At 41.2% G+C, this 26,279-nt stretch overlaps 1 protein-coding gene across 2 annotated transcripts in view; it reads left to right on the forward strand.

The window, feature by feature from the left end:
* Positions 1-26,279, forward strand: part of St7 (suppression of tumorigenicity 7) — a 232,166-nt gene that overhangs the window by 117,122 nt on the left and 88,765 nt on the right. For both annotated transcript variants that reach the window (XM_038318939.2, XM_038318940.2), the window contains exons 2-5: positions 991-1,073; positions 12,833-12,992; positions 23,482-23,536; positions 24,738-24,853. In XM_038318939.2, the coding sequence (XP_038174867.1) occupies positions 991-1,073; positions 12,833-12,992; positions 23,482-23,536; positions 24,738-24,853 (414 nt within the window). The remainder of the gene's footprint in view (positions 1-990; positions 1,074-12,832; positions 12,993-23,481; positions 23,537-24,737; positions 24,854-26,279) is intronic.

Consider the following 26,279-nt stretch of genomic DNA (forward strand, 5'->3'; position numbering starts at 1 on the left):
TTGTTTTCCTTCCTTCCCATCTTCTATGATATACCCTGAGCTTTGAAGGTTTAATAAATATCCAAGTTAGGGTTGAACACTCAGCTGCTACTTATTCTCGGCTATTGACCAGTTATGCGTCTCTGAATTGCTGGGTATCTACTGCAAAAAGAAATTTATCTGACTCAGCTTGAGAATAGTCTGAATCTATGGACACAAACGTTAATGTTTTAGAAGGCAATTTGAATTTTCCATTGAGTAAAATGATAGCAGTAGGTAACAAAGACCTGTGCCTTCCTCAGCCAAAGGCCTCTGACCAGGTTTAAATAACTAGGCATAAATCCCTTTCTGTGATACAGGCTTCAATCCAACCAGAAAACCGTTGGATACACCCCTAACAGTCAGACCACTACTGTACCAATAGGCTCATTTTTTTTTCTGGCAGGTATTGTATCATTTAGGGTATAACCTGATACCTGCCTTTCTGAATCAGTGTACCCGTTGGACTTTGCTATGGTTCAGGGAATTCTGGTCACCAGAAACAAGTGATTTCACAAGGAATCAAAATAAATGAGTTAGGTGCTAGAGAGATGGCTCAGTATTCAAGAGCATTCATTGTTCATGCAGAGGGTGGTGATTCAGTTCCTAGCACCCATGTGGCAGCTACAACTATCATCTGTAACTACAGTTCTAGGGATTTGGATGCTGTCTTTTGTCCTTCTTGGATACTGCATGCTTGTAGTACACATACATACATGTAGACCAAACACACACCATGCACACACACACATGCACACACACAAACACAGATACACATACCATGCACAGACACATGCACATACACAAACACAGACACACACATACCATGCACACACACATGCGCACACACACAAACACAGACATACAAACACACACACACATGCACACATAATCTTAAAAAACAAAGAGCAAGTTTTACTAAAACAGTCATGCCTTTCTAATTCTTCTCCCTTTTTCCTTTTTTTTCCCCAGTGAGCATGTTTTTGAACACGTTAACACCGAAGTTCTACGTGGCCCTGACAGGAACTTCCTCACTAATATCCGGACTTATTTTGGTAAGTGATGGAAATATGATCTAAAAACTTATTAGCATGTATGTTAGTGAATCTGGGAGAGTATACACAGGTCATTTTCAGTGTTCATCTTGCACGTGTGTACGTGTTGCATAGGACTGAAGAGAAGATTTGTACTACCAAGGTCACATGCTCTGGATATGTGATCATCAATCCTTTCTTTTGTTGAAAGGTAAAAGAACTCTTAATATGAAAGAAAATAAGAGAAGATGTTTCTAGGACAAATTTTAGTGTCCTACCATGTAAAATATGCTGGGGCTGTAGCTCAGTGGTGGAAAACTTGCATCGTATTCATGAAGCCCTGGTTTCAGTCCTCATTGTCACAAAAGTTAGATAGACAGACAAATACATAGTTATTGCTGATGTATAAAAGTGGGCTCAGTTCAACTAAGACCATTCTTCATGTATTTATCGTAATGGATTATTGGGCTTAATATCAGCAGGAATATTGCTTATTGCTTTTAAATGTGTTGGCATGGATTGTGGCAGTCCTAAACTTTTCCTCCCTTTATCTTCTTTTCTCTCAATGTTTACATTTATTTCTTTATTGCTTCCTTAAAAAAACCTCAGATAGGTTTAAAAAAATCACCTGTACAGTTTCATTATCTTATATTCTCTAATGGCTGTAGGTATGCAAGATTTTATTGCCTAATATAGTTCACTTTAGAGAACATTATAGGACTGTCTAAACTCAGTGTGACCATTCTCACATAATTTAATGATTTTTAAGGTAGAGAAACTTTCAAAAGATGTTTTTCACTATGCATAATCTTATTATTATTAACTATTATAGCAGTAGGCACACATAAAACATTACAGAGTTAATAATAATAAAAATAAACTATCAGTAGAAAAAATTTAAGAGAATATGGGTACGAGCATATCAAGCAAAGAGAATGCATCTACCTGGAATAATGAAAGATTTCGGAAGCCTGAGCACATAAGATGGGGAAAGGCAGATTCTACACACAGGTGGAAGTAGAAAATGACAGTGTGGGCGCATCCTTTTGAGATAAGAGCATATCTAAGTTCCACTTGCTATGTCTGTATCACATGGGTTATGTGAAATGTGCAAAGTTGGCTTTATGGAGTTGGGATATCCAGAAAATCAGCAGGTGCCACCCCAAGATAGAACCCTATGGAGAAAGCCCAAATCTGGGTACAAAGGCCAGCCTGAGACAAGCAGCCATCTCCTAAAACCCATCCACAAATGGCAGGTGCTGTAGTGTGGAGCCCCCTGCCTGCCTCTTAAGCATCCATGGCCCACACATGCATCTCTGGCATCTCATCTCTGTACAGGAAAGTTGAGAGAAGTCAGAACGCTGCTATGGAGACTTGCTCATAAAGCCAAGAGGTTGGTTATTAATTATTCTACCCAGGAATTGTATCTTACTCTAACATTGGCTTCCTCCTGGTTTTTAATGTTAAAATTCTCTTGTGAAATAATAGTGACTATGGATGGTGTTATTTTACTCAGCAGAGATATTGTAGAAACCCACATTTATTTCTACCCTTGGTAATGTGATTGGAGATTGAGGAGATTTTAATAGAACACGAGACCTGATAATCTGAAAACCACTGTGCTGAGAGCTCACCTCCTGCAAGGGTTTAACTGAGCTTGCAGGGTAACCCAGAACATCAACAAAAAGAGAATAAAATTACATGAAGATAGTTTGAATCTGACTAGGACAGGGAATAAAGGAGAAAAATAATTTGTCAATCTCTAAATGTTGACTCGGGGCAGAGAAAAATGGTGAGATGATTTGGTTGAACAAAGTTGGTAGGAACTGCATTGCTGGGAAACCTTGGGGATGGGGAGATCAGCTAAACAGCAAAAGGGTAAGAATGAGTCACTCCAAAAGCTTCTAATTTTATTGATTAAATGCAAGGTTTCTCATTAGGAGGCTGCTTGCTTGCTACTTGGGGCTAGGTAGGGAATTATGTTAGCGTTCTGGGAGCTGATCCATAGCTAGGAGACAAGTCATGGAAAGTAGCAAAAAGAGAATCACGGCCAGCGTCCCAGTGACTGAGGAGGAAGACCACAAGGCCCGAGCAATGTGGACTTTCTAAGACTCCCCAGTCATTAGGTCCAAGCTTTCTGTTTTCCAGGTCAGAAATCTGAGACTTCTCAAGGAAAGAAAAGAAACTCTTGGGATTCCTTGTGGTAAAGTAAGCTTCCAGTCTGCATTTTAAGTTTCCATTCTAATGTGCCAGTTGACTAAGGAAACTACCAACATGGACATGGAAAATGCTTTCATTTGCTTGATAAGTTCCTGTTAAGTACATTCTGAGGAGATTTTTTTATAACACACACACATGTATATGTTGCAGGAAGTGGAGACAGGTATTTTAAATATCTGATAGTTACCATAAACAGTTTATTGTATTTATTTATTTATTTTTCATTTCTTTGAGAGAGTTTCTTTGTGTAGCCCTGGTTGTTCTGGAACTTGCTTTGTAGAGCATGCTGGCTTCAAACTCCTAGGTAGATCCGCCTGTCTCTGCCTCCCAAGTGCTGGGATTAAAGGCATGTGCCACCACCACCTAGCCCACTTTAAATAATATATTTTTAACATTCTTTTATGATATAGCCTTGAAATGCTTCTTGATTAAACAAATAGGGAAGGCAAACTTGGGGTGGCTATGATTTATACTGAATCTAGTAACGCGCCGGGCTGGGGAAAAGCCAGTTTTGTCCACATATTCCTGTTCTCAGAAGGTTCTGCTGAGAACCCAGCCTGCTTGCGTGATGCTTGCTGTGCCTGGCACTGAGTCCAGCTTCTCTTTTCCTCTGTTCAGTAGCACAACTGCTGCTGCCCTTTCTATGTGCTTCAAACCAGACACATCAGTAACTGCCTTTGGGCTCCATAGCGGGTGAAGGGCAGAGCAGGAGTGAACCAGGCTGTTACAGGCAGAGCAGGAGTGAACCAGGCTGTTACAGGCAGAGCAGGAGTGAACCAGGCTGTTACAGGCAGTCCCCTGTGTTTCCTCACTCAGTTCGCTGCCCATCCAGTTAAGTGCCAGCCGCCTCCAGCCTGCTGCCTGCAGGCCTGTCTGCATTTCATTCCCGAAGGCTCTTGCTGGGGCTTTGCAGGCTGTAAATTAATTGTCTCGGTGGAGGCTGTTTCCTTTTTTCCGGTTCCTTTTTTCCGGTTAGTCATCTCGAGGGTTGTCAGTCCTCTGACTCAGGGCTGGTTGAAGAACCCACCAGTAAAGGGATTTCCCTGGGCCTCTCTGCTGCTATTGCAGACCTGGGTTGGCCACATCTCCAGTGTTTGGATGCAGCTGCTGAAGCTGCATGGTTACTGCAGGGAGGGCTACATGGTAGAAGCAGAAACCATTCAGGACTGATGAAATATCTAGAACAGTGAAACCTTGTCATGTAGGAAGGATATGAATGGCCTTTCTACCGTATATTGGCCTTTTCTGAGGGCATAGCTGTAGTGGGCAGTAATAGCTATTAATTGCTTCCTTCCTTAGACATGGTTGGCCATGGTGTCTATCACACTGCCTCTAGGGACTCAGCTCTGCAGGCTTTAATATAGATTTGGGGTGAGGTTTCTATGGTTGCCACAGATTTTTCTTCTGAGTGCATTTCCAGGAGGAGGAGAGAGTTAGATGCTTTGCAAAATGGGGTTTTAAATTGTGCAGAGTAGCACATAGATGCCAGGATGTGTCAGGAATTAAGCAACCTATCTGTCAGCTCTAACATATGGAAGGAGAGATGTTGTGGGGCCCAGAATGCCGGGAGCCTGAAGACAATGAAAGGAAGAGGAGGCCTATTGAACCCTACCAACTTACGGTGTCTTGGGTTCACCATGAAAAAGGGCCAGGCAAACACACACACACACACACACACACACACACACACACACACACACACACACAAATATGCTAGTCAGGATCTGTGAAGAAGAACATTTGGTTTGATTAACAATTAGACACAGCAAAACTGGAGAAGATAAACTAGCGATAGACAGGAAGATAGATTCAGCCTTTTATCTTTTCCAGTGTGCATTAAAGCACAGACTGGTAAGCTGGCAGGCTGTGCAACTGAAGGGCTAGAGCCAGAACACCCAGAAGTCACCCAGTGCAAACCAGAACATACCTAAGGACCAGACATCCAGAAAGGGGTGCTCAGCCCTGTGGAGTGACAATTGGATTTTATTCTCCATAATTTTTTAGCTTTTTTAAAATTTATTCTTTGTATCTTTCACATCATGCGTCTCCATCCCATTCATTTCCCCATCCCTTTGTATTCACCCTGTGCCCTTGCAACCTCCCCCCAAATAAAATAAAATAAAATTTAAAAGAAAAAAAAGAAGAAAGTCAATCTCATCATGGAAGCAGTGGTGTGACACAGTGAGTCATGCAATAAACTCTTTTACCCACTATCTTTACTTGCAAGTGTTCATTGCAGTCATTGGTTTGGTTCGGGGCCTCTAGTTTCTGCTACTTTATAGATGCTGGCCCCTCATTGGAACTCCTCTGGGTTATCCTATTGTTGCCCTGTCATGGAGATCCTGCAACTTTGTGTCTGCAGGACCGGTCCTTTCATATGCTCCAGCAGATCACATATAGGGTGGGCTAACAGATAACCCTAATTCTGGGCATGGGTAGTTGCAGGGTTGGTCAGCTTGCCAGCTCTCCCTTGTCCTCACCACCATGGTGAGCTCTCCTGCATTACCCTGGCTAGTTTACCTCCTGCAGCAATGAGCACCTCCTGAGTGTTGAAGCTCATGGGAGGCAGGGACAGCTCTAGCTCATATGGCCCTGGGGCCAGTCCTCCTACTTGCCTCAGGTGTTGATGAGGGAAGGCATCTCTCCCCTCCACACCACCACAGGCACTGTCCATGGCTTTGCCATGCCATTATGCCTTCAGTAAAGTGCTGCCTGGGAAGGTGGCTACCAGCAGGTTAGAGAAGTTGATATTTTTCATTTTCTCAGATTCACAGAAATGGACCCAGAGGATATCAGATAGATGAGTGAGGGAATGGAAAAGAGAAGAAAAATCTGGCCTCTTAAAGGAGGCCTGTGGAGAGCGGAAGACTACAGTGTTTTTAGGAGGAGAGAGTTTTTCCTTTTCCTTTTTTTTTTTTTTTTTTTTTTTTTTTTTTTTTTTGGCCATGAACATTAGGTCAGATATGGCCAGTTTAGAACACAGACCAACACTTAGCATAGGTTACCATATTTTATTTTGTAATCATTTATTGTCCTCTTCTTTTCTAAAGTGGAAATAACTGCCAAAATTTATGTTTATTATGTTTGTGCCTGGTGCCTTCAGAAGCCAGAAGAAGGATTTAAAGTTCCTGGAACTGGAGTTCCAGATGGGCGAGAGCCACCATGCGGGTGCTGGGAACCGAACCTGGGTCCTCTGTGAGCTTGGTAAATGCTCTCCACCACTGAGCTCTCTCTTCAGCCCTCATGCTTGTGTCTTTCTTTACTTCCCTATGCCTTGAACAGCATGGTTAGCAGTTGACGGTACAGATAACACGGCGAGCGCGTAAATTAGTGGAATCAGAAGGCTCTAGGGAGCCTGTTTTGGATTCTGAGGACTGCCTCAATCAGAATATTGAGTCTTAGGGGACAGGTACCATCACGGTCTGAGCTACAGAAATTCTTCCCATTCTCAGTACTCCATGGCTACTCTTTAGCCCCAGGGGAGTGATCCTCATCTCCAGGCCACATTAATGAATGCTCCAGTAGAAAATGCTACCCAGTGAGTATTTGTGCACGTAGGAGGCCTTTTGACCTTGAAGAATACCTCGTCTTCCTGCCTCTTTTAGTCTTTGCAGAAGGTGCCCAGAAATGGGGGTTGGCGGGTATGAGTGCCGGGTCCACACAGAGCTGCCACAGCTGTTCTGGGAAACAGGTGGCTGATGAGGGATTGGCTGAGCATTAGCCAGCAGGAGGGAGGCCTACCCCACACAGTAGCTGTACAGTATTTATAAACAGCACACACGAGAGCTGCTTGCTCTTTTTTCTTTTCCTTCCTTCCTGCCTTCCTCCTTCCCCTCTTCAGTCCTTCATTCCTCCCCTTTTTTCTTTCCCGTTACTGTCAGTCTTGAGGAGTTGTGTGGATGGGCATTTGAAAGGGTCTGTGGGTATGAAGGAAAAGAATACACACAAGAATTCAAAGGGAGATTAAAAATAGTTATGGATATCACAATCACAGCAGTGCTTGTCAGTTGCCTTGGTTTATCTCATATTCTCAGGTGATCTGCTTTTGCTAATTAAAGAAAATAATGTATATACACATGAGTGAGTACACCCACATGTACAGGCATACAATGCATACACGTACACGTACATACACACATCCCATCTCCACACCCCAAAGCATACTCATGTGTGCAGTCACATACACAGTAACTTTCCTGTCAAGGGAGGATGGCTAAGGTTCCTGGGATCTTGGCATCATGTCTCTTGGTCATTTATACTTTTACATCTTCAGATTTTCATTTTTCATGGTTTCTTTTCCGTTTCAAAAATGTGTGAGCCTTTCTTTTTTAAAATAAACAAAAGCAAACAAACAAACAAACCCTACAATCCCCCCAAACCTTTATGATTCTGCTGTTAATTTGGTTTACACGTAACTAATCCGATGGCCAATACTATCAGCTCTCCGTCTAGTGTTTTCCCCTCCCAGTGCTAACTGGGTTCTCCCTGACCTGACCACACCCTAGAAAAAGCCCCGGAGAATCCAGATAACCAGCCAAGGTCATTGATTCATCCTAGCTTTCAACAAAGTGATTTTGCCCTTAACCAGAGTGACTCAACATTGGCTTCCTAAATGCCACACCTCATTGATGCTTTGAATTCCCACCTACTTAATCTGTATTACTGTAGGGGTGGTGCAGGGGCTAGAGAAAGGGCAGTAGAGAGTTAAGGTTTTAAAACTAAGAAATGCATAATTTTACCTTTTAAACTCTTAAGTTATTTGGTAGACTAGAGAGACTACCCCTGCTTCTCAGTATGTCAGGGCCGCCAAACTAGCATGTCTAAGAACTGTTTTAAAATCTGAATTTGTTTATGAGTGCTTTACTGTTTACAGTGTCGGTATGCACTAGGGAAATGTATTCAAAGTGACACCAAATACGTCTGCATTAAATAACACCATCTGCCCATTTGGATCTGCTCAGCACTTTGAAAATATTGCAGAGTGTTCCCTCCATGTCTAATGAGTTTTGGAATAATGTGGGAGATTTTTTTTGCTAATACCTCAAATTAAAGGGCTTGGTTTGACATTTGGGACAGCTGCAATTCCTTCCTTTCTTCCTTTTCTTTTGATACACACTATCAAGACAGGGACCATTCTTGATGCTAGTGTTCCCTCTACACAGATGGGGCAATAGTACTGATGAATGTCAAGTTTGGGAAGACACAGCTCCCTGCCCCCAAACAACTTCCTGAGTAACCTGTCTGTCTTTCTGCACTGAAAAGGTAGGAAGGTCTAGAGAGAAGAGCTGTCTTTTGCTCTACTGCAAATGCTGAAGTAATTTTTCTCTTGGGCAGAATTATCTGGTCACGTTTGATAGACTGCTTCTGAATTGGTTTTTACAACTAAGCATAAACATACTGTCAGAGGGAATTGAAGGGCTGCCTGTGTGTCGGTTCTGGTTTAAATGAAGCATTGTTGTTATTTTTTTAAAAAAATTATTTAATAAAGAGTTTTAGAAAGAGTGGCAGAAAGCTGGGCCTTCGGGCTAAGCAACAATTTCATTAGCTTTGCAATCTAGGTCAGGCTACTGCATCTTGTTGAACAGCTTTGTTCCTCATCTGTAAGTGGATTCCCTACATCGTTCCTTAAGGTCCATTTTAGAGCTGATCTGTGGTTCTGCTTGAGGAACTAAGGAATCTGAATCTCAAGGTTTTGTGTGTGCAGTGGATACTGGCACGTCAGAGGCACTGTGGGTCTGCAGCGGGGACTTGTAAGGCAGGGACCTGATTGTTTGACCTGGGATATCTCTCCTGGGTAGGAAGGAATACTTGGCGCTGTGGGATGAAATGAGCAGGCGGCATAGTAGGTGTTCCAATAGCACAACACAGGGGAAGCAGAGCAAAAACGTCACTGCTGCTGACTTAGAACCACTGCTGGTGGGTCAGCCTGTGACCAGTGATGAGGGCATCTGGGAACGTTTGTCCGCTTGTAATTGAGGCTTTGTTGGCTTCTCAGTACTGTAGCTAAGTACACCTTGTCCCGGTGCTTCTGTTAACACCCCAGTGACATTTAAGATGGTGCACTAACCTGACTGTGGACTAGATTGCACAACACTATTCTTGAGGAAATGAGGAAACATTTGCTCACCCCAGACATGGACTCAGTGACAGACTAACAGGGGTACTATATAAGTCAAGCTTGCTAAACTAACAAACCTTCTTCAGTTGCTTAGGTGAGAGGTTATTTTTTTTTATTTTTTATTTTTTTTGGTTTTTCGAGACAGGGTTTCCCTGTAGTTTCTAGAGCCTGTCCTGGAACTAGCTCTTGTAGACCAGACTGGCCTCGAACTCACAGAGATCCGCCTGCCTCTGCCTCCTGAGTGCTGGGATTAAAGGCGTGCGCCACCACCGCCCAGCGAGAGGTTAATTTTTAGGAGCAGGAATGACTCAAAGGCAGCTGCATCACCAAAAACTCAGCTCAGCATGTGTAGGAGGAAGGGTCCGCTTGTTCGTCCCGGCTGCCCGGCTAACTTAGCCCCAAAATAACCACACAGAAACTGTATTAATTAAATCACTGCTTGGCCCATTAGCTCTAGTTCTTATTGGCTAACTCTTATATTAGTTTAACCCACTTCTATTAATCTGTGTATCACCACGTGGCAGTGGCTTACCGGCAAAGATTCAGCACGTCTATCTCTGGCCGTGAATCTATGGCATCTCCCTGACTCCACACTTCTTTCTCCCAGCATTCAGTTCATTCATCCTTGCCTACCTAAGTTTTGCCCTATCAACAGGCCAAGGCAGTTTCTTTATTCATTAACCAAGAAAAACAACACACTAAGCATGGGTTATAGCTCACAAAACCTGGACACCAGAAGCACACTGCATAGCTTCCAGGCAGCTTGACAGACTGAAGAGTGTCCTTTCCAGGCAACTTGGCTGGTCTGACAGTGTCTCTCAGCAATCATTACTGCTTATGTGAGCATGAGGAATGAGGGGCCCAGGGAAACTAGTCTGGTCAAGCTTCCTGCAGCTCCTGAGTCATTTACTTCCTAGGTTTCAGTGAGCTTGCCATCATTTAACCATCTTTCTTTAGGAAGAAATGTTTCATTCTGGAGGAAATTGCTACACAACTAACAAAATGAGGGGCACCTCTCTGCAGAACTCAGAGAGGTACCATCCTTGGGATGTATGGTGTACAAGTCATTTACATAATGAGGGGTAATTTTGTTAGCACTTTTGAGAACTGTTGGCCAGACACTGAAGTGGGTGCTTTACAGTGAGCTGGTATGGAAATTGAGGACTCTTGAAGATAAATATGATTTCCATTTTATGGTTGAAGGTACTGGTATCCAAATAAATCAAATAACTCACATGGAACTGTAGACATATTTATGGATAGATAATCTGTATATTTACCTGTGGGGGTCCCTGCAGGCATCACTGCTGGCAGCAAGATCTGCACTGCAAAGAGGTGAGAATGAAATCTCTGTTTAGCTCGACTTCATCAGGATGCATTAGACTAGAGAGTCTGATGCCAGGACGTTTATTGCCAGCACATTTAAAGATAGTAAATTTTGGGGGAAAATTTCCTAGTGTAATATAATTTTCAGTTTACAAGGAGGCATAATTATATTGAAACTCAACTCAAGGCATGTTTCTTCCAAGAAGATGTGTTCTAGAGATAGGCTACCTGTATTAGCTTAAGGGCCTAGGGAAGTATCTGGTGTGGTCTCAGTCATGAAGATATTGTAAAAGTCATTTGTGCTATTAGTCACCTCCAGTCCTGGTTCTGGGAGCTTGGGGGAGCCCCTGGCTACACAGATAACATAAGGGTTATTAGGAATACTAACTACCTCAGGTCCTGGCTGTGGGAGCTTGATATGGCCTGGTCCCGTCTTTCAGGTAATGCAGATCACCAGAGTATTAATCACCTCCAATTCCCAGCTTTCTTGGTGGAAAAACGGGTTTATATCTTTTCCATCGAGAGGACAGTCATGTATGCTTACTATTTCTGGTTTCCCTGGAGATCTGTGGGCACAAGGACCTTTGCGTTACCGACATTCACGATTTTTGAGCTTTCTTCTTCACACTAATTAGTCTCATATCCACAGACCTTTCAAACTATATTCTCTTTAAACATTGCAATGTGAGAAGTAACGCCCTGTAAGGTATCCCATATATGACTAGAAACATTCTGTTATTCATAGATGGCTTTCCTGTTGTTTTGATTTAGTAGAATGTGAGAAAAACACCAATTTTTAAATAATAGCCCAATGTTCGTTCCAGAGCAGATAATGAAACTTTTTAAATAAAATAAACAATGACATAAGCATATTTAATTCTTTGTTAATTGTACATTGTATATTATAAAGAATAGCACAACTATCCTTTGAGACTCAGGTATGTAGTTATTCTGGCTTTTTTTGTTTTATTTACTTTATGTATGTATTATGTATGTATGTATGTATGTATGTATGTATTTCTGTAGCCAAGTTGTCCTGGAACTCATGACAGACCTCTTGCCTCAGCTTCTGTATTTATTGCTGAGATTATAAGTGTAAATCACCTTACCTGGCCTTTTGTGCATTTGAGTCAGGATTTCACTGTTCTTGAACTTATGACCCACTTACCTCAGCCTCCTGAGTGCTACTATTAAGGTCTGGGCACCATATTTGGCTAGCAGCTATTCCTTTTCCTTTTCTTTTCTTCTCCCCACCCCACAGGGTTTCCCTGTGTAGCCCTGGCTGTCTTGGAGCACACTCTGTAGACCAGGCTGGGCTCAAACTCCTGGGTTGTCTTTTATTAAGGACAATTACTTCTCTTCTTTCAAATTAAAAACAACCAGGAAGCTTTTGAACTAAGAAACATTCATGATATGCAGCAAATGCTTATTGTATGGTACTTAGCAGGAAGGGGACTGTAGGTTAAGGAACTGAGTATATGTATAAAATGACTACCATTTTATTCTTTCCCCCTTTAAGACCAGTTATCACTATGTTGCTCAGGCTGACCTTGAACTCTTGAGCTCAAGTGATTCTCTTGCTCAATCTCTCAAGCAGCGTGACACTAGTTCTGCCCCCCCTTTTGTTTGATAAAACCGGCATTTCTCAAAAGAAGTCTTACTTTTATAATTAAAACATTTTAAAAAGTTTTTTTTAATAGTGGGTATCATTTTACAAAAACATAAAATGTCAAGAATTTAAAAATTTTATGAGGTTTATTTTGGGAAAATTGTCATATCCATATGTTTCTAGAGTTGTCTTTCAGGTAAGATGATTTTGTTATTTGAATATTATATTGACGTAGAGGAAATTTGGAATATACCTTAACAATATTCTTTTATCTGTCATTTTAGTTATAGATTCTTTTTGAAAACAATTCTTCAGCAGAGAACAACCATTTTAACTAATTTTTAATTTTTAAATATTATTGGTGTTAATTATTCAAATCTATTACCTTTACACTGAAATAAACATTATTTGAAATGAGAAAAGAAATAGCAAACATATATTAGAGGAATGTATCTTGAAATTACAAATGGAAACAGGTCATAAACACACATTATTTTTTTGTTCTAGATATTTGAATGGTGGTATTTTCGCAAGTATGGAACATCTTTCATTGAACAAGTCTCAGTAAGCCACTTGCGCCCCCTTCTGGGAGGGGTTGACAACAACTCTTCCAATAATTCTAATTCCAGTAATGGGGACTCAGATTCCAACAGGCAGAGTGTCTCAGGTATGGAATGTCTCTTACAAAATTCTTGTGAAATTAACACAGCAAAACTGTTTTAAAAGATTAAGTTTCAGAGAAAAAAATATTTTAAACTTCAAGGGACTGAAGGAAGCTGTATCAGGGAAGTAACTGCAAGCATCCTGACGACAGGAAATGTGTATGCTTTTTTTTTTTTTTATTTTTGCTTCCACTAGCGTTGACATGACAAATGCTGATAGCATTGACTTGAAGCATATAGTATATGTCGTGTATAGAATGGCATATAGAGTACGCATCAATCACATTTCCCTCCACAGAGGTGGCTGAAGGTTGAGTCTGACTCTACCTGATTTCACGACTTTTCCTGTTGCAGTGATGGTGAAGCCGCATTCTCGGTCCTGAGCGCAGGGATGCGTGTGACCCGTCTCATCAAATCTGCTCTGGCTCAGTTTACTTTTCAGTGCTGTGCTTGCCATGCTCCTTAGGACCTGACCTACAAATGTTTCTTCTGTTCCTCTGTTTATCTGTCACTGCCAAAGTCAAATGCCTTTTCTAATAGACATACATACTGCCTCTTGTTTCTGGAACTTTCTGATAATTTTACCTTTAGGGATACTTATCAAATAGCCTTGTGTTTTGTAGCATCTATAGTATATTAACTATACAATTGTCTGCTGTATCTTTGAAAGTCAATAAGCAGACAAGTTTAAAGAAGAGGAAAGCATCCAATTTTTTAGGTCAGCTCGGTAAACAGTTCCTAAATTATCACGAGCCTGGTTTCTGTTGGTTCTAATGAATTAAAAAGTCGATGCCCTTGCCCTCATCTCCATTGTATTATTTGAGGAAACAAAATGATACGGGTTCTGATTGCACTAGATGTACACGCAGTGCTATAGAAAAGCAAGGTGGGGATTCCCAACCAAGCTGAGAGGGGGGGTTCCATTAGGTCTGAGATTTAAGGATGAAAGGAAGACATTCAGGAGCTAGGTTAGATTTTTTTTCTTTCATAAGTCAATCTGATTTTATAACTTCCTTAGCTGGGCTGTAAGCACCAAGGAACATTTTGTTCCTGATGCTGGGGCAGTGCTTTTAGCCCTGCTTCTGCAGCCTGACATGGAGGGTACTGCAGCTCCCACTGTGTGCTTACTGCATCCTAATGGGACACACGTGAGAAGTGGCACTGTGCAGTCACTAACATCGTAAACTCCGCCTCTGTAAACTCACAGACGTTCTGAACAGAAAGAGACCCAGTGCAGCAAGATAGTGCATTAGGCAGCAATGCAAAGGATTATGGCTCATTGCTCTAAAGAAGATCATCTTGACCATCTAATCATTATCACCTAAGGAGTGGCAGGTAATTGCTGTCACTTTGTAATTGTTGTGATTACGCCAGAACTGACTCGAACTTAATTTCTGTATATTTGCATGGAACAAAGAGCTAACAGATTGCAAGCAGAGAACATGCCCCTTTAAGATCTTGAAATGCTTACATTTATATTTGCATGGAAGCCCCTCTTTTCTCCTTGCACAACTTAAAGCTCTTGACATTTCTTAATTCATTAAAAAGTCTGAAGGACACTTAAAAGAAATCCCACACTAGCTCAGAATTGAGTATAATAGAGGGTTATTTATTTAGGGGTAGACTCACAGATCACAGTCCTCTGCTGGACCAGGGAACAGCAACTGAATCCCGCAGCTGGAAAAGAGACCGGTTGCACGCTTTACATAGGCATAAATAGTATAAGAGGCCACACCCAAGTGGGCGGGTAACTTACAGGCTACCGGTGGTAGGAATTCCTACAGCAAAAGTCCAGGTTCTCTCCTTAGTAACATTTTTTTACATTTTACATTTATCTATCATCAAGTGTGTGTGTAACTGGGGTGGAAAGATGTGTGCGCAGCCTATGTGTGAAGGTCAGAGGACAACTCTGTGGTCAGATCTCTCCTTCTACTTGTAGTGGGGTCTAGGGATCCTCAGTCTCATGTTATCAGGTTTGATAAGCAATCCTGCTGGGCCATCATCATTCTGAGTAGATGCATGACTTATTAGTGAATCTCAATGTCATCATCTGCAAGAAAGACTCAAATCCTTTTAAACAATATATTCATCTATGTATATATACATTTGTAGCCCCAGATACTTGGGAGGCAAAGACCAAAGGATCAGTTGAGTCCATAGGTTCAAGACTGTCTAGAACCAGTCTTAAAATCAAACAAAACAGAATAAAAAGATAAAAATATACTAAAAAAATAATAGTCATAGGCATTCTCAGGTTTACATGTATGAAGATTTTTAGCAGTCTAAGATGAAAGTTTTGATTATTATTACTGACTCAGTTATACTAGTGTTTACTACTTTGCATCTAGTTTCTATTAATTTATTGAATTATATATATAGCATTTATGACATGATTTTTACATCAATCTTTAAATGGATACCTTTAGAGAAATGGAAATTACTTTGTCTAAGTGTATTTAGGTATGAATATGTGGCTAACGCAGTATGGCAAGCATGTATGCATGTATGGAAACACCAGAAATATGGAATTAACATCACTTTATATTCTCGTGTGTTGACTGTTATGTTCTCTTGTGTTGTGCATGTGTGTGTACAATTTTTGTTTGTTTGAGACAGTCTCTTCCTAGGCTGTCCTGAAATTCACTGTATAGCCAAGGATAGCCTCTAACTCACTATATTCCTCCTCTCTCATCCTTTAGAATACTGAATTATGGGCAAGAGTCACCATGCTTGGCAGGTTTTTATTTCAGAATAAGGAAAGTACTACAAAAATACATTTATCTGCAATTATCTCTATTATTGATAGCTTTCTGTTTATAGTCTGATTTCAGCTCAGTATATAGGAGAAAAAAGGTCCAGATCTGAAAATAATTCATATATTTTCTTAAAATAGATGTGTTTGTCTTAAATTTCTTATTGCTTTAACCTTATAAAAGGCTATTGAATTCCTAACAGAGGGTAGAGTATGTCATTTCCCTAAAACGCCATAGACTTCATTACTGGACTTTACATGGACTGTAACCTGGCAAGTAAAATCCATGGACATGGGCAAAAGAAGTCAAAGGGCATTATTTGAAAAATAAAATCACGGACAAAGCTAAAAATAAAATGAAACCATTAGCTATAAGCATTGGTCCATGTGAAAACTAGTTGGAGTCTTTTCCTTAAAATATGATTTGCTGTGACTGAAGTCTTGCAGTCGTGGCCCCGCTGGTGGTGGTAGTGGTACTGTGAGCACTGGAAAGGGAGGCTGTGAGTGGATTTAAAGCCCTGTCTGTGCGAAGTGGGCTGAATTCAGACTTCTTCATATTGTGCTGTGACGTTATCTGTGTATTTCAGGGGAGAAACATGGTTGATTGTACAGCTCCTTACTTTTGTCAGACGTCATCTTGTTTGGTCATGTTTGTGGACATTCTTGTTTTATTTTACTTTATTTGGGAACTGAACTTGTTTCTTCCAAATGTATGGTTTCTGATCAATTCTGCTGACGTATTTTGCCACATCACTATGCATTTTACTGTCATTTATTAATTCAGAGTAGTTCATGAGTTGGTGATGCACACGGTTTAAAATGTGGCCAACTTCTTCCTGAGAGAAGGGATTCTCACAGCCCACTGGGACCTAGCGTTTGGCTTTAGCGGAACATGTTTTGATAATTTATTCTTGTTCTCAAACACAATATCATAGAGACAAGGTTTGCACATGTGCCTCTTGCCAGATAGATATGGGAATGTGCAATTGCTCCATCCTGTGAGCAGCGGGGCCAAATCAGGCTCAGCCGCTCTGAGACGCTTAACAAGCCTGAGGAGAACCGGACCTCCAGCAGCTCCGACACAGCCACCAGGCTTCCTGTGCAAGCCATCCCATCGCTGTCTTACTGATTTTCACAATATATTTCAAATCCTAGCTATAAAAATTCTAATTTCTACTTAAATCTAATCATGTTGTATAAATATATATTCTACGTTCTAAATTAATGTTCATTGGAACATTAGGGGCAGTTCAAGCACTGATTTTAAAAGGGCAACAAAGAAGCATTGGAAATAACAAACTTGGGGAAAGTGAAAAAAGTCCTAAAACTGTCATAAATGGCAAATCCCCACAATTAAACAATTTTCCCCATATAAATCCATGAAGGTCTGGTAATATTTAACACTTTTAGTACTTGCAATCAGTTTTAAGTGATATTACCATACTTAATCCTTATATTAACCCCACTAAGCAGATGACTATTATTATGTCCATTTTAAATCTGAGGAGGCATACATGCCATGACCACCACACCTGGGGAGTTTTTTTCTGGGCTCCCCTTTCTTCCCTCTTCTTGAGCAGTGTTTTCCTCTATATCTCAGGATGGTCTCAAACTCTGAGTCCTTCAGCCTTTCCCTCCAGAGTTTGGGGATTTCAGGTAGGTGTGCACAACCTTATGAATCCAAGTTCTTAAGGACTAGTTGGATACTTTAAGTGACTGCCCCAGTGACTGTAAGGGCTATAAGGCCAAGGTTAATATAAGTAACTGAAATTCAGTAATTAAGTAATTAATTCAGTAATTAAGTAACTGAAAGATTATTGTTGGGCTTGTTGGCTCACACATGTAATCTCAGTGTTAGGTAGGCAAAGCCAGGAAAATTGAAAATTTTAAGGTCAGTTTAATCTATGGAGTGTTGTAATGAGGGGGCCACTTGTTGGTTCCCAGCCACTTAACCCTGAAATAATCACACAGAAACCATATTAACTAAATTACTGCTTGGCCCATTAGCTCTAGCTTCTTATTGGCTAAGCCTGTGTATCACCACGTGGCTGTGGCATACTGGCTAAAGTTTTGGCATCTGTGTCCAATGGGGCTACATGGTTTCTCCAGACCCCACCTTCTCTCTCCCAGCATTCAGCTTAGTTTTTCCCGCCTAGCTCTGTTCCCCTATAGTCCTGCTATAGGTCCAATGCAGTTTCTTTATTTATCAAAGGTAATCACAGCATACAGAGGGAAATCCCACATCAATGGAGTGACAACTGGCTTCAAAAATCTTAATAACAATAGTATTAATACTCACAGTGCATGACAAGATTTATGACAGGACATTAAATGACTTTAAAAGCAGCTTAGTGGCAATGATTGGCAGCCGGGTTGCTCTAGTTCTCTAACTTTCACAGTCAGTGACCTAAGGCTTGCCATTTAACTTTCCTAAATAAACCTTTTAGTATCTTAATCTGAAGACATGGGAATAACAGTAATATCAGTTTCACAGAATATTATGTAAATAAATGAGGCCATGCAGAAATACCAAGTCAGGGGAGAGCTTTTTACATAGCAGTGCCTCCCAGATAAACTCACTTTATAAATAGATCTGGGAGGATGCCACCACTTAGGGATATGGCCGCATGGTCAGTGACTTTTACACCCAAGACTTTCAGAGCTTGCAGTACACAACTCCCTTTGCAGAGTTAGGAACTTTTATGCATTAGGGACCTTTGGGATTGCTTGCTCATAGTCTCGGTGAGGATAGATAGATAGATGACAGATAGATAGATAGATAGATAGATAGATAGATAGATAGATAGATGACAGATAGATGCCAAAATTTAATGTATGGCCTGAAAGTGATTTCCCTAGTCATCTTTTCAAAAATCACTTGTCATTAAAAATTATATTCTAATCCAGATGAGATTTCTAGTTAAATGGTGAAAAAGCCTGAAATGGCTTTACTTTCTAGTGACTATGCATATATTTAAGACTTGTTTCAGGGTTAATATATTATTTGGTGGAGTTGATGTAGTCAGAAATGGTCAGTGAGAAATGTATAACCTTTGAATGAAAAGATTTAGCTGTCTCACAATACCTTTGAAGATAGCGGTACTATCTTAAATAAAGCAAGCCAATAAAAACGGCCTTACAACTCACACTCACCGATCCCTCTTTGTGTTCCATGCAAGAATTTGTAGCAACAAAATTTGTTGAATGAACGTTATTCATGTTTTCTTTGCCAAATTTTCTTCAAAATAAAATTGTTTTCTTTATATGAGCATTTTATTTAAACTCTGATGCCTACAAAATGCCACAGAAACATGACGGCTATGGATCTGAGGTCCATAAGCAACAGCTCAGGTCCCGGAGAGGGGCACTGGGGGGAGGAAGGAACGGTGCAAGGGGCAGGGATGCTCAGGGCTGTGGGGAGCCTGAACCACTGAAGCCCACATGGTAGATCCCTATGGATTTACCCACCGAGTGTATCATTTTACCCCCGCTGAAGTACTGACATCAAAACTGAAATGAAATCAGATGTTACAGAAGACATAAGGAGACAGCCCTGTTTATGAGACTGGGCGGGTCTGTGGAGAACTGCACCTGGCGGAAGTCAAATATGGCGCCCACCCAGCCTGCCCAGTCCTCCCCGGCCGGGACCGGTGCAGAGCGGCTCCGACTGCCCAAACGTTGTAAGCAAGGTCAGGCCAGACCAGTCCTGTGCCCGCTGTGCCGTGGGGCGGCCTCCGAGGGGTTCACCTCCGGGCTCGTGCGGGGCCCCTTTCTGGTTTCTGGACAGGCTCGGCCGCGGGTATGGGCCTGTGGTTCAGCTCCACGGTCCCATCCGTCTTCTGCTCTGTGGGATCATGGTGTCCGGCCCAGGCTGGCTCCTCTGGAGGGACAAGTGCACAGCGGCTGGAGGTTCGCGGTCACCGTCTGGTGCTTGGTGTGGTGGGCAGAGGATAGTCAACTCCGAGCAGCATGGCGGTTTGAACAGGCCTCTCCCTCTCGGGGTCCCTTACCCACGTGACTTGCTGGCAGTTCTTTAGGTTTTTTGTGCCCTCGGGGTTCTGTCCTGACACCCACAAATCTGGGTAGGAGGCCTTTGCTCCGAGCTCTGTCTTCTAGGCAAGCTAGTTAAAGCTCAGCTAGCCAAAGACCCCGGGCAGCCAGACGTGGAGACGGTTCCCCTTTGTGTTGCTGGCCTCTCATTTGCAGCCAGCAGGCCCGACGCAGCGTTCAAGCCTTACATCACCTCTCAACATAGTTATTTTGAAAAGTTATGAAGTAGTTATGGCTTAATTATTTCTCCAAAAGAAGCACTTCTAATAATTTTCTAAAATTGATCAGTATGATGTAGATGATTGGGTATTCATCTCTAACATATCAAGGCTAATTAACTGTAAGCAAAATCACTTCAAAGACTGGTTCACTTGGGGTTAATCTAATAATATGTCCAATGAAACGTTTAGACACGTTGGAAGTATTATTTTGAAGTAACTGACATGCCCTAGAGGAATCTTGAAGTCTGTTCTTCCATTGGACATTTGAATTGATGAAGCTACAGGATATTGAATGTGATACTTTGGTAGGGACAGGTTTGTTGCCTGTTGTAGGTAAGAGATGAATCCAGACACCAGGCCTTATTGTGACCTGGAGGTAAGGGTCTAATATACATAGACCCTTTTCATCTCACTAATTTATGTAGCGAGAGTAGATGATAACCTTAGGCCTCCTTAGATAAAGGACCAATGAAAGCTAAGTTTAGAACCGATGAACACTGCTTTGCTGCTGTGAAAAGCCCAGTGCACGGCAGCCGGGTGTGGAGCTTCCTGCCTGCAATTTCAGCACTCAGGACCAGGTGTGTCCCACCCACAGTGGGCGGGGCCTCCCTCATCAATCACTAATTAAGAAAATGCCCTACAGGCGTTTCTGCAGCCTGGTCTTCTGGGGGAGTTTCCTCCATCCTTATCCCCTCTTCTTGAATGGCTACAGCTTGTGTCAGTTGACACAAAACTAGCCAGCACGGTGACTGAGTCTAAGCTACAAAGTAATGATGGTGGTAAAGGGCTTCAAAAACATCCAGAGCTTGCTTTAGAAATCCTTATTGGATTAAGATTTATGCTCTTTGTGTCCCACATAGAAACTTAATGGCAGCTGGGTCCCTTTCCCTAGAGCTTTGGCGTTTTGCATCCATGCTGAGGGCACAGCATTTCCATCAGCAGCCGTGCACAGAGACTGTCCTGTGAACACTGAAGAGACATTGATAGTCGACTCTTGATGCTGCTAACAGGCACTTAGTGAAAGCACCTTTCAGTGCTTCCCAGTGGCACAGAAATTGTAGAAGATAATGAAGAATGGAACATTCTTTTTGAAGGAAAAATTGAAATATGGTCTGCAATAAGTTTATTCCTCAAGAGTACACATAAGAGAAGAACATATGCGTATGCTGTCTTACCCCGTGGAGGTTCACTTCTCTGAAATCCTCCTATTTGGTGTTTACACCCTTTCCATGATACGCTGGTCACGTCAGGCGATCACTATTTATGGGGTGTGATCTCTGGAGTGATTCCATGATAAAAGAATTTTCTACATGAAAGATTATGGAATAGAAGAACAAAGATGAAATTTATGTAGCTGTGATGTCACTTAAAGCAAAAATTAGATGTGTGCACACAGATGACCTTTATATTGCTTATTTCTTGAGGGAAAACAACACTGCCCTGCGCAAAGCTGCTTTGTACACCTTGGTCACCTTTCCCCACTTTATGGCTTCTACAGCTACTTGCTTCCTGAGTTGTAAGTTTTAGAACGTTTGCAGCACCCCCTGCTGGCAATGTTATGGAAATTCCTAATAAAGTGTCCTTTAGGCACTGACTGGTCACTGTTTAAAAGTACACAGTATTTCTTTTTGGAGTTATTTTTTCTTAAAAATATTTTAAGTTCCAACTGATGTAATAGAGGCAACATTTAATTGGAGATAATTTTCAGTTTAATTTGTCAATTGGATTTTGAATAGTACTCTCCCCAGGCACAGTAATAATGTACTTGGAGAAAAACATTGGCCAAACTTTTTTAAAAATTTTAATATTCCCAATTAAATTAAATAGGAGAATATTTTCAAATATTCCTGTTTTACTGTTAATAGTTCTAACATGTACTTCCTTGTACTACAAGTTTATTGTAGCCTAACTATAAACTTTGCACGATTTGAGAAGTGTCAAGAGGAGCATTCTGAACCTCAGTGGTTTAACTGGGGAGCAGTTGGCAGTGGTGACGTTCTAGGAGTTACTCCAGTCCTAGGATAGTAAGCACGATCGTTTGGCTGACCGTGGTGTTTCAAACCAAGATCTGGAACCACAGTGTTCATGACCCTTCTAATAGACTTTGTTTGGACAGCAAATAATTAACTAAAAGAAACATAATTTCCTAGTTTGTGTCTTATGAAGTGATAACTATCAAATTTCAGTTTCTTAACAGAATCCAGAGATGTTGCATTAAATGACAAATTAAGATGACAAAAATTTTAGGGCCATTATAAACATTGCATAAATTTAAAATGAGCTATTGTCTTAATTTAAAGAGAAACTCATCTCCTTTAAATAGAAACACACATCCCGTTATAAGTACATGCTTGCTTTACTAGTCCAGCAATGCTGTGCTGTGATCATGCAGAGGATTACAACGTGCTTTCTATTTTATTGCGTACAGAGGACTACAGTACTGCTTCACATGTTTCCTGCATGAGAGTTAAATGCCTACTGGATAGGTAGAAGGACAGAGGGGTGGAGGGATGGAAGTTGGATGGACAGGCCTACTGCAGATCCCAGTGAATCATCATCTGGCCTTTAATAGCTCTTGGATTTCTGCCATCGTTTGAGTGTACATATCATTGGGTGTGTTCCTTGGGTACTAATGTTTTGGGTTTGGTTAAGTGGGTTTTATTTTCTAATAAAACTATTTATCCAAAGGGATCTAATATTATAAATCATTAGAAAGTCTTGATCAATAGGATGTTTGCAAACAATTGTAGCTTATTAACCACATGCTTAATAGAACACAGTCTTAAAGCTATTAATGCACTTCTCAAGGTAAAAGCCCCATGGTCCTAAGTTTCTGAGCCTCTTGTATAATCTTAGTAGTAATTAACATTATGACATTAATGTGATAGCTCACATATATGTGTCAACATAAGTATGAAAATGTCCTCACACAGTTTATTTTCATAGAACTTCTTTCTGTAATTGTGGTGACTTTATTAATTTTTATATTCCTTCCTGGGAAGACAATATCAATCTAGCAAATTATCTCCAAATAAAAACTAGCATAGTCCTTAATTGGCTGAGTCTAGGGTTCTCTGTGTTATGCAGAGCTGGATTCCAGAGTGATGGAAATACAGTCTCATCTCCATATGTACCCTTCCCCATATTTTTGGAGATAAATTTATAAAATCCACTAGCTCTCTTAGAATAAGCACATGAAGTCACGCAGTAGCTGACATGGGCATGTGCTGTGGTTTGAGAAAACAAGGAAACTGGGCCCCAGAGATTAGGTGAAGTTTCCCTGTCCCAGGGCCTGATTGGCCTCAATTACCTGATTAACCTCAGGGGTTGCCTTTGTCTTTCAGTTTCCTATATAAAGGATAGAGAATAACATTATCTTATCAAATGGCCCGGAAGGGTGTTTTACTGAATTAATTAGCTCCTCATGTCACTGGACTTACGTGTAACATTTTCATATTCTCTTTGTTACAGAGTGCAAAGTGTGGCGAAATCCACTAAATTTGTTTAGGGGTGCTGAATACAATCGGTGAGTCTTTTGTCAGCTCAGGAAACGAGTGAGTGGGTGGCTTAGGGAACAAAAAATAGCAAGTGCTATTGCTGGTTCGTTTAGGGGTCACATAATAGTGTGTTTTACCGTCTTCCCCTCCCTCCTTCCCACCTTCTCTCGCCTCCCTTTACCCTCGCTACACCTCCTCCTTTTCCATCTCCTCTCTTCTTTATTCCCTACTTCTTTTTTCTTGCTTGCTTTTGCTTGAGACAGGGTTTCAGAGTCCAGACCTTGCTGTGTGGCTACGGAGCACCCTAAACTCCTGTTCCCTTTGCCTCATGAGTGAGACCTGGGATTGGAGGCATGTATCACCGTGTTCAGCAGCTTCCGTTTTCTGATACTATCTTAAAGCATTTTTGTTTTTCTGTTTTAAAGTTATTTTGACATTCTAGTTGGGAATAATATACAAAGCTATAAGCTGTATTTTTTATTGCACTTATTCTTTGAAAAAATTAAGTGTGTTTGTATGTATATGTGTATATATATGGTGCATGTAATGCTCATAGACGAGCTTGTGGGAGCTAATGCTCCCCTTCCACCAGGAGGGTTCTAGATATTGAACTTGGGTTTTTAGGCTAGCTGCAGCTCCCAAATTCTGAAGGTTTCCTGAAAGTTGATGATATTGGTTCCAGACAGGTTATATTTGTTGCAACTTAATTGAGTGAACTAATTAGGCAAATTGGGAATTTCATAGTTTGGGAAAATATCTATTTGTAATATTAATTAGAGAAGTTTTCATTATCAAAGACTACTGAAATGTTAAGACAAAAATAGATGAAAAAATTTTGTATTTATTTGTGCTATTAACTCCTGAAGGAATATTTTTTAAGATTTATTTTTATTTAATGTGTATGAGTGATTTGCCCGCATACACCTGTGTGCCATGTGCATGCAATGCCAAGGAAGGCCAGAAGAGGGCACTGGATCCCCTTGGAACTGGAGGTGCAGATAGTTGTAGATATCACTTGGCGGCTGGGAATCCAACAGGAATTCTATAGAGGAACAGCCAGTGCTCCTAACCACTGATCCCCAAGCAGGATGACTTTTACAAATAAGTTTTGGTGTTCATGAGCAAAGTTATTTCAATACTCAGCAGTGGTTTGCGTTTTGGTTGCTCTGCATCTTCCTCTTTTGTAGGTCTTTCTCAAAATTGTTTGACAATCATATTTGCCCTTGACAGGTACACGTGGGTCACAGGACGGGAACCTCTGACGTACTATGACATGAATCTCTCTGCCCAGGATCACCAGACCTTCTTTACTTGTGACTCGGACCATCTTCGCCCTGCAGATGCAAGTATGGAAAGTCCTTCAGATACGTCAGGGTGGGGAAGCTTTTTAAGCTTGTTCCAAATCATGGTTCTAGTTCTGAAATACCTGCTCTACAGCTAGGTTTGGTGGTACACATCTGTAATCTTAAACACTCAGCAGGCCGAGGCAGGAGGATCTCTAGTTTGAGACAAACTTGGACTGCAAAGGAAGGTCTACGTCAGCCTGGGCTGCATAAAAAGGATAGTGAGGGCTGGGGAGATAACTCAGTGGGCAAAGCTCTTGCCTTGTAAGCACAAGGACCTGAAGGAAACAAAATCCAGATGTGGTAGCACATGCTCTGGGGAGGGGGAACGTGGATACCTGGGGCTCACTGGGCAGTCAGCTGAAACCATGTGATGAAATCCAGGCCAAATTAGAGAACCTGTCTCAAATAAAAAAAGAGGGAAAAGAAAAAGAAAGGGGGATGAAGGATTGACACCCGAGGTTATTGTTTAAGGCAAACACATACCTCTCTCTCCAGTAAATAAAATATTAAATTGAAGAGTTTAACCCTTATACTTATATCAAATTTATTCACAGTGATTATCTATGTAGGAATGAGGCTTATTATTATCTAGAACATGGTTTTAGAACACCGAAGTTAGCTCTGTGTATTGTGAAGGCAGATCTCTTACATGACAGGAGTTTAACTCGTGGTGAGGTAGAATGAGGAGCCCTTGATCGCATTCTAACTGGAAGCTGGGTCACTGACTCTAAATGAGCAGACTAGTTTACTGACTTAATAGATTGGTTTACAAGCACTGGGAGGGCACGTGGCTTTGATTGTAGGGATGCATATGTGTTTTCTACCTCAGAAAAGACTTTGTTTAACATGCATTTCACGTTCATTACTTTCCTACTGGTAAGTTTTGAGTTATTAAATGGTCAAAAGTAAATAGCTGAGAACTCCTGAATTAGTTAGGATTGCTGTTACTATAGTGGAACACTTGGGGAAGCAACTTGGGGAAGAAAGAGTTTATTTACATATCCTGGATCAGAGACTGTTGAGGGAAACCAAGGCAGGAACTCAAACTGGGCCAGAACCTGGAGACAGAGGCTGATGCAGAGGCCATGAAGGAGTGCTGCTTACTGGCTTGCTCAGCCTGCTTTCTTATAGGGCCAGGACCACCAGCTCAGGAATGGCACCACCCACCATGAACTGGGCATTCCCCTGCCTGTACTAAGAAAATGTCCCACAGACTTGCACAGCCTGTTTTATAGATGCGTAGTCTGAACTGTGAGTCCCTTTTCCCAGATCACTCTAGATATGTGAAGTTGACATAAAACCAGCCGGGACAACAGCTTTAAACAAAACAATTTCTATATACTTTTAAGAAACTGACTTAAAAAATATTAGTTATAAAACTATATAAGAATATTGTTTTTTCAAGTCATTACCAAGTGAAATCCTA

The sequence above is a fragment of the Arvicola amphibius genome, chromosome 2 (assembly GCF_903992535.2).
Source record: "Arvicola amphibius chromosome 2, mArvAmp1.2, whole genome shotgun sequence".
Taxonomy (NCBI): domain Eukaryota; kingdom Metazoa; phylum Chordata; class Mammalia; order Rodentia; family Cricetidae; genus Arvicola; species Arvicola amphibius.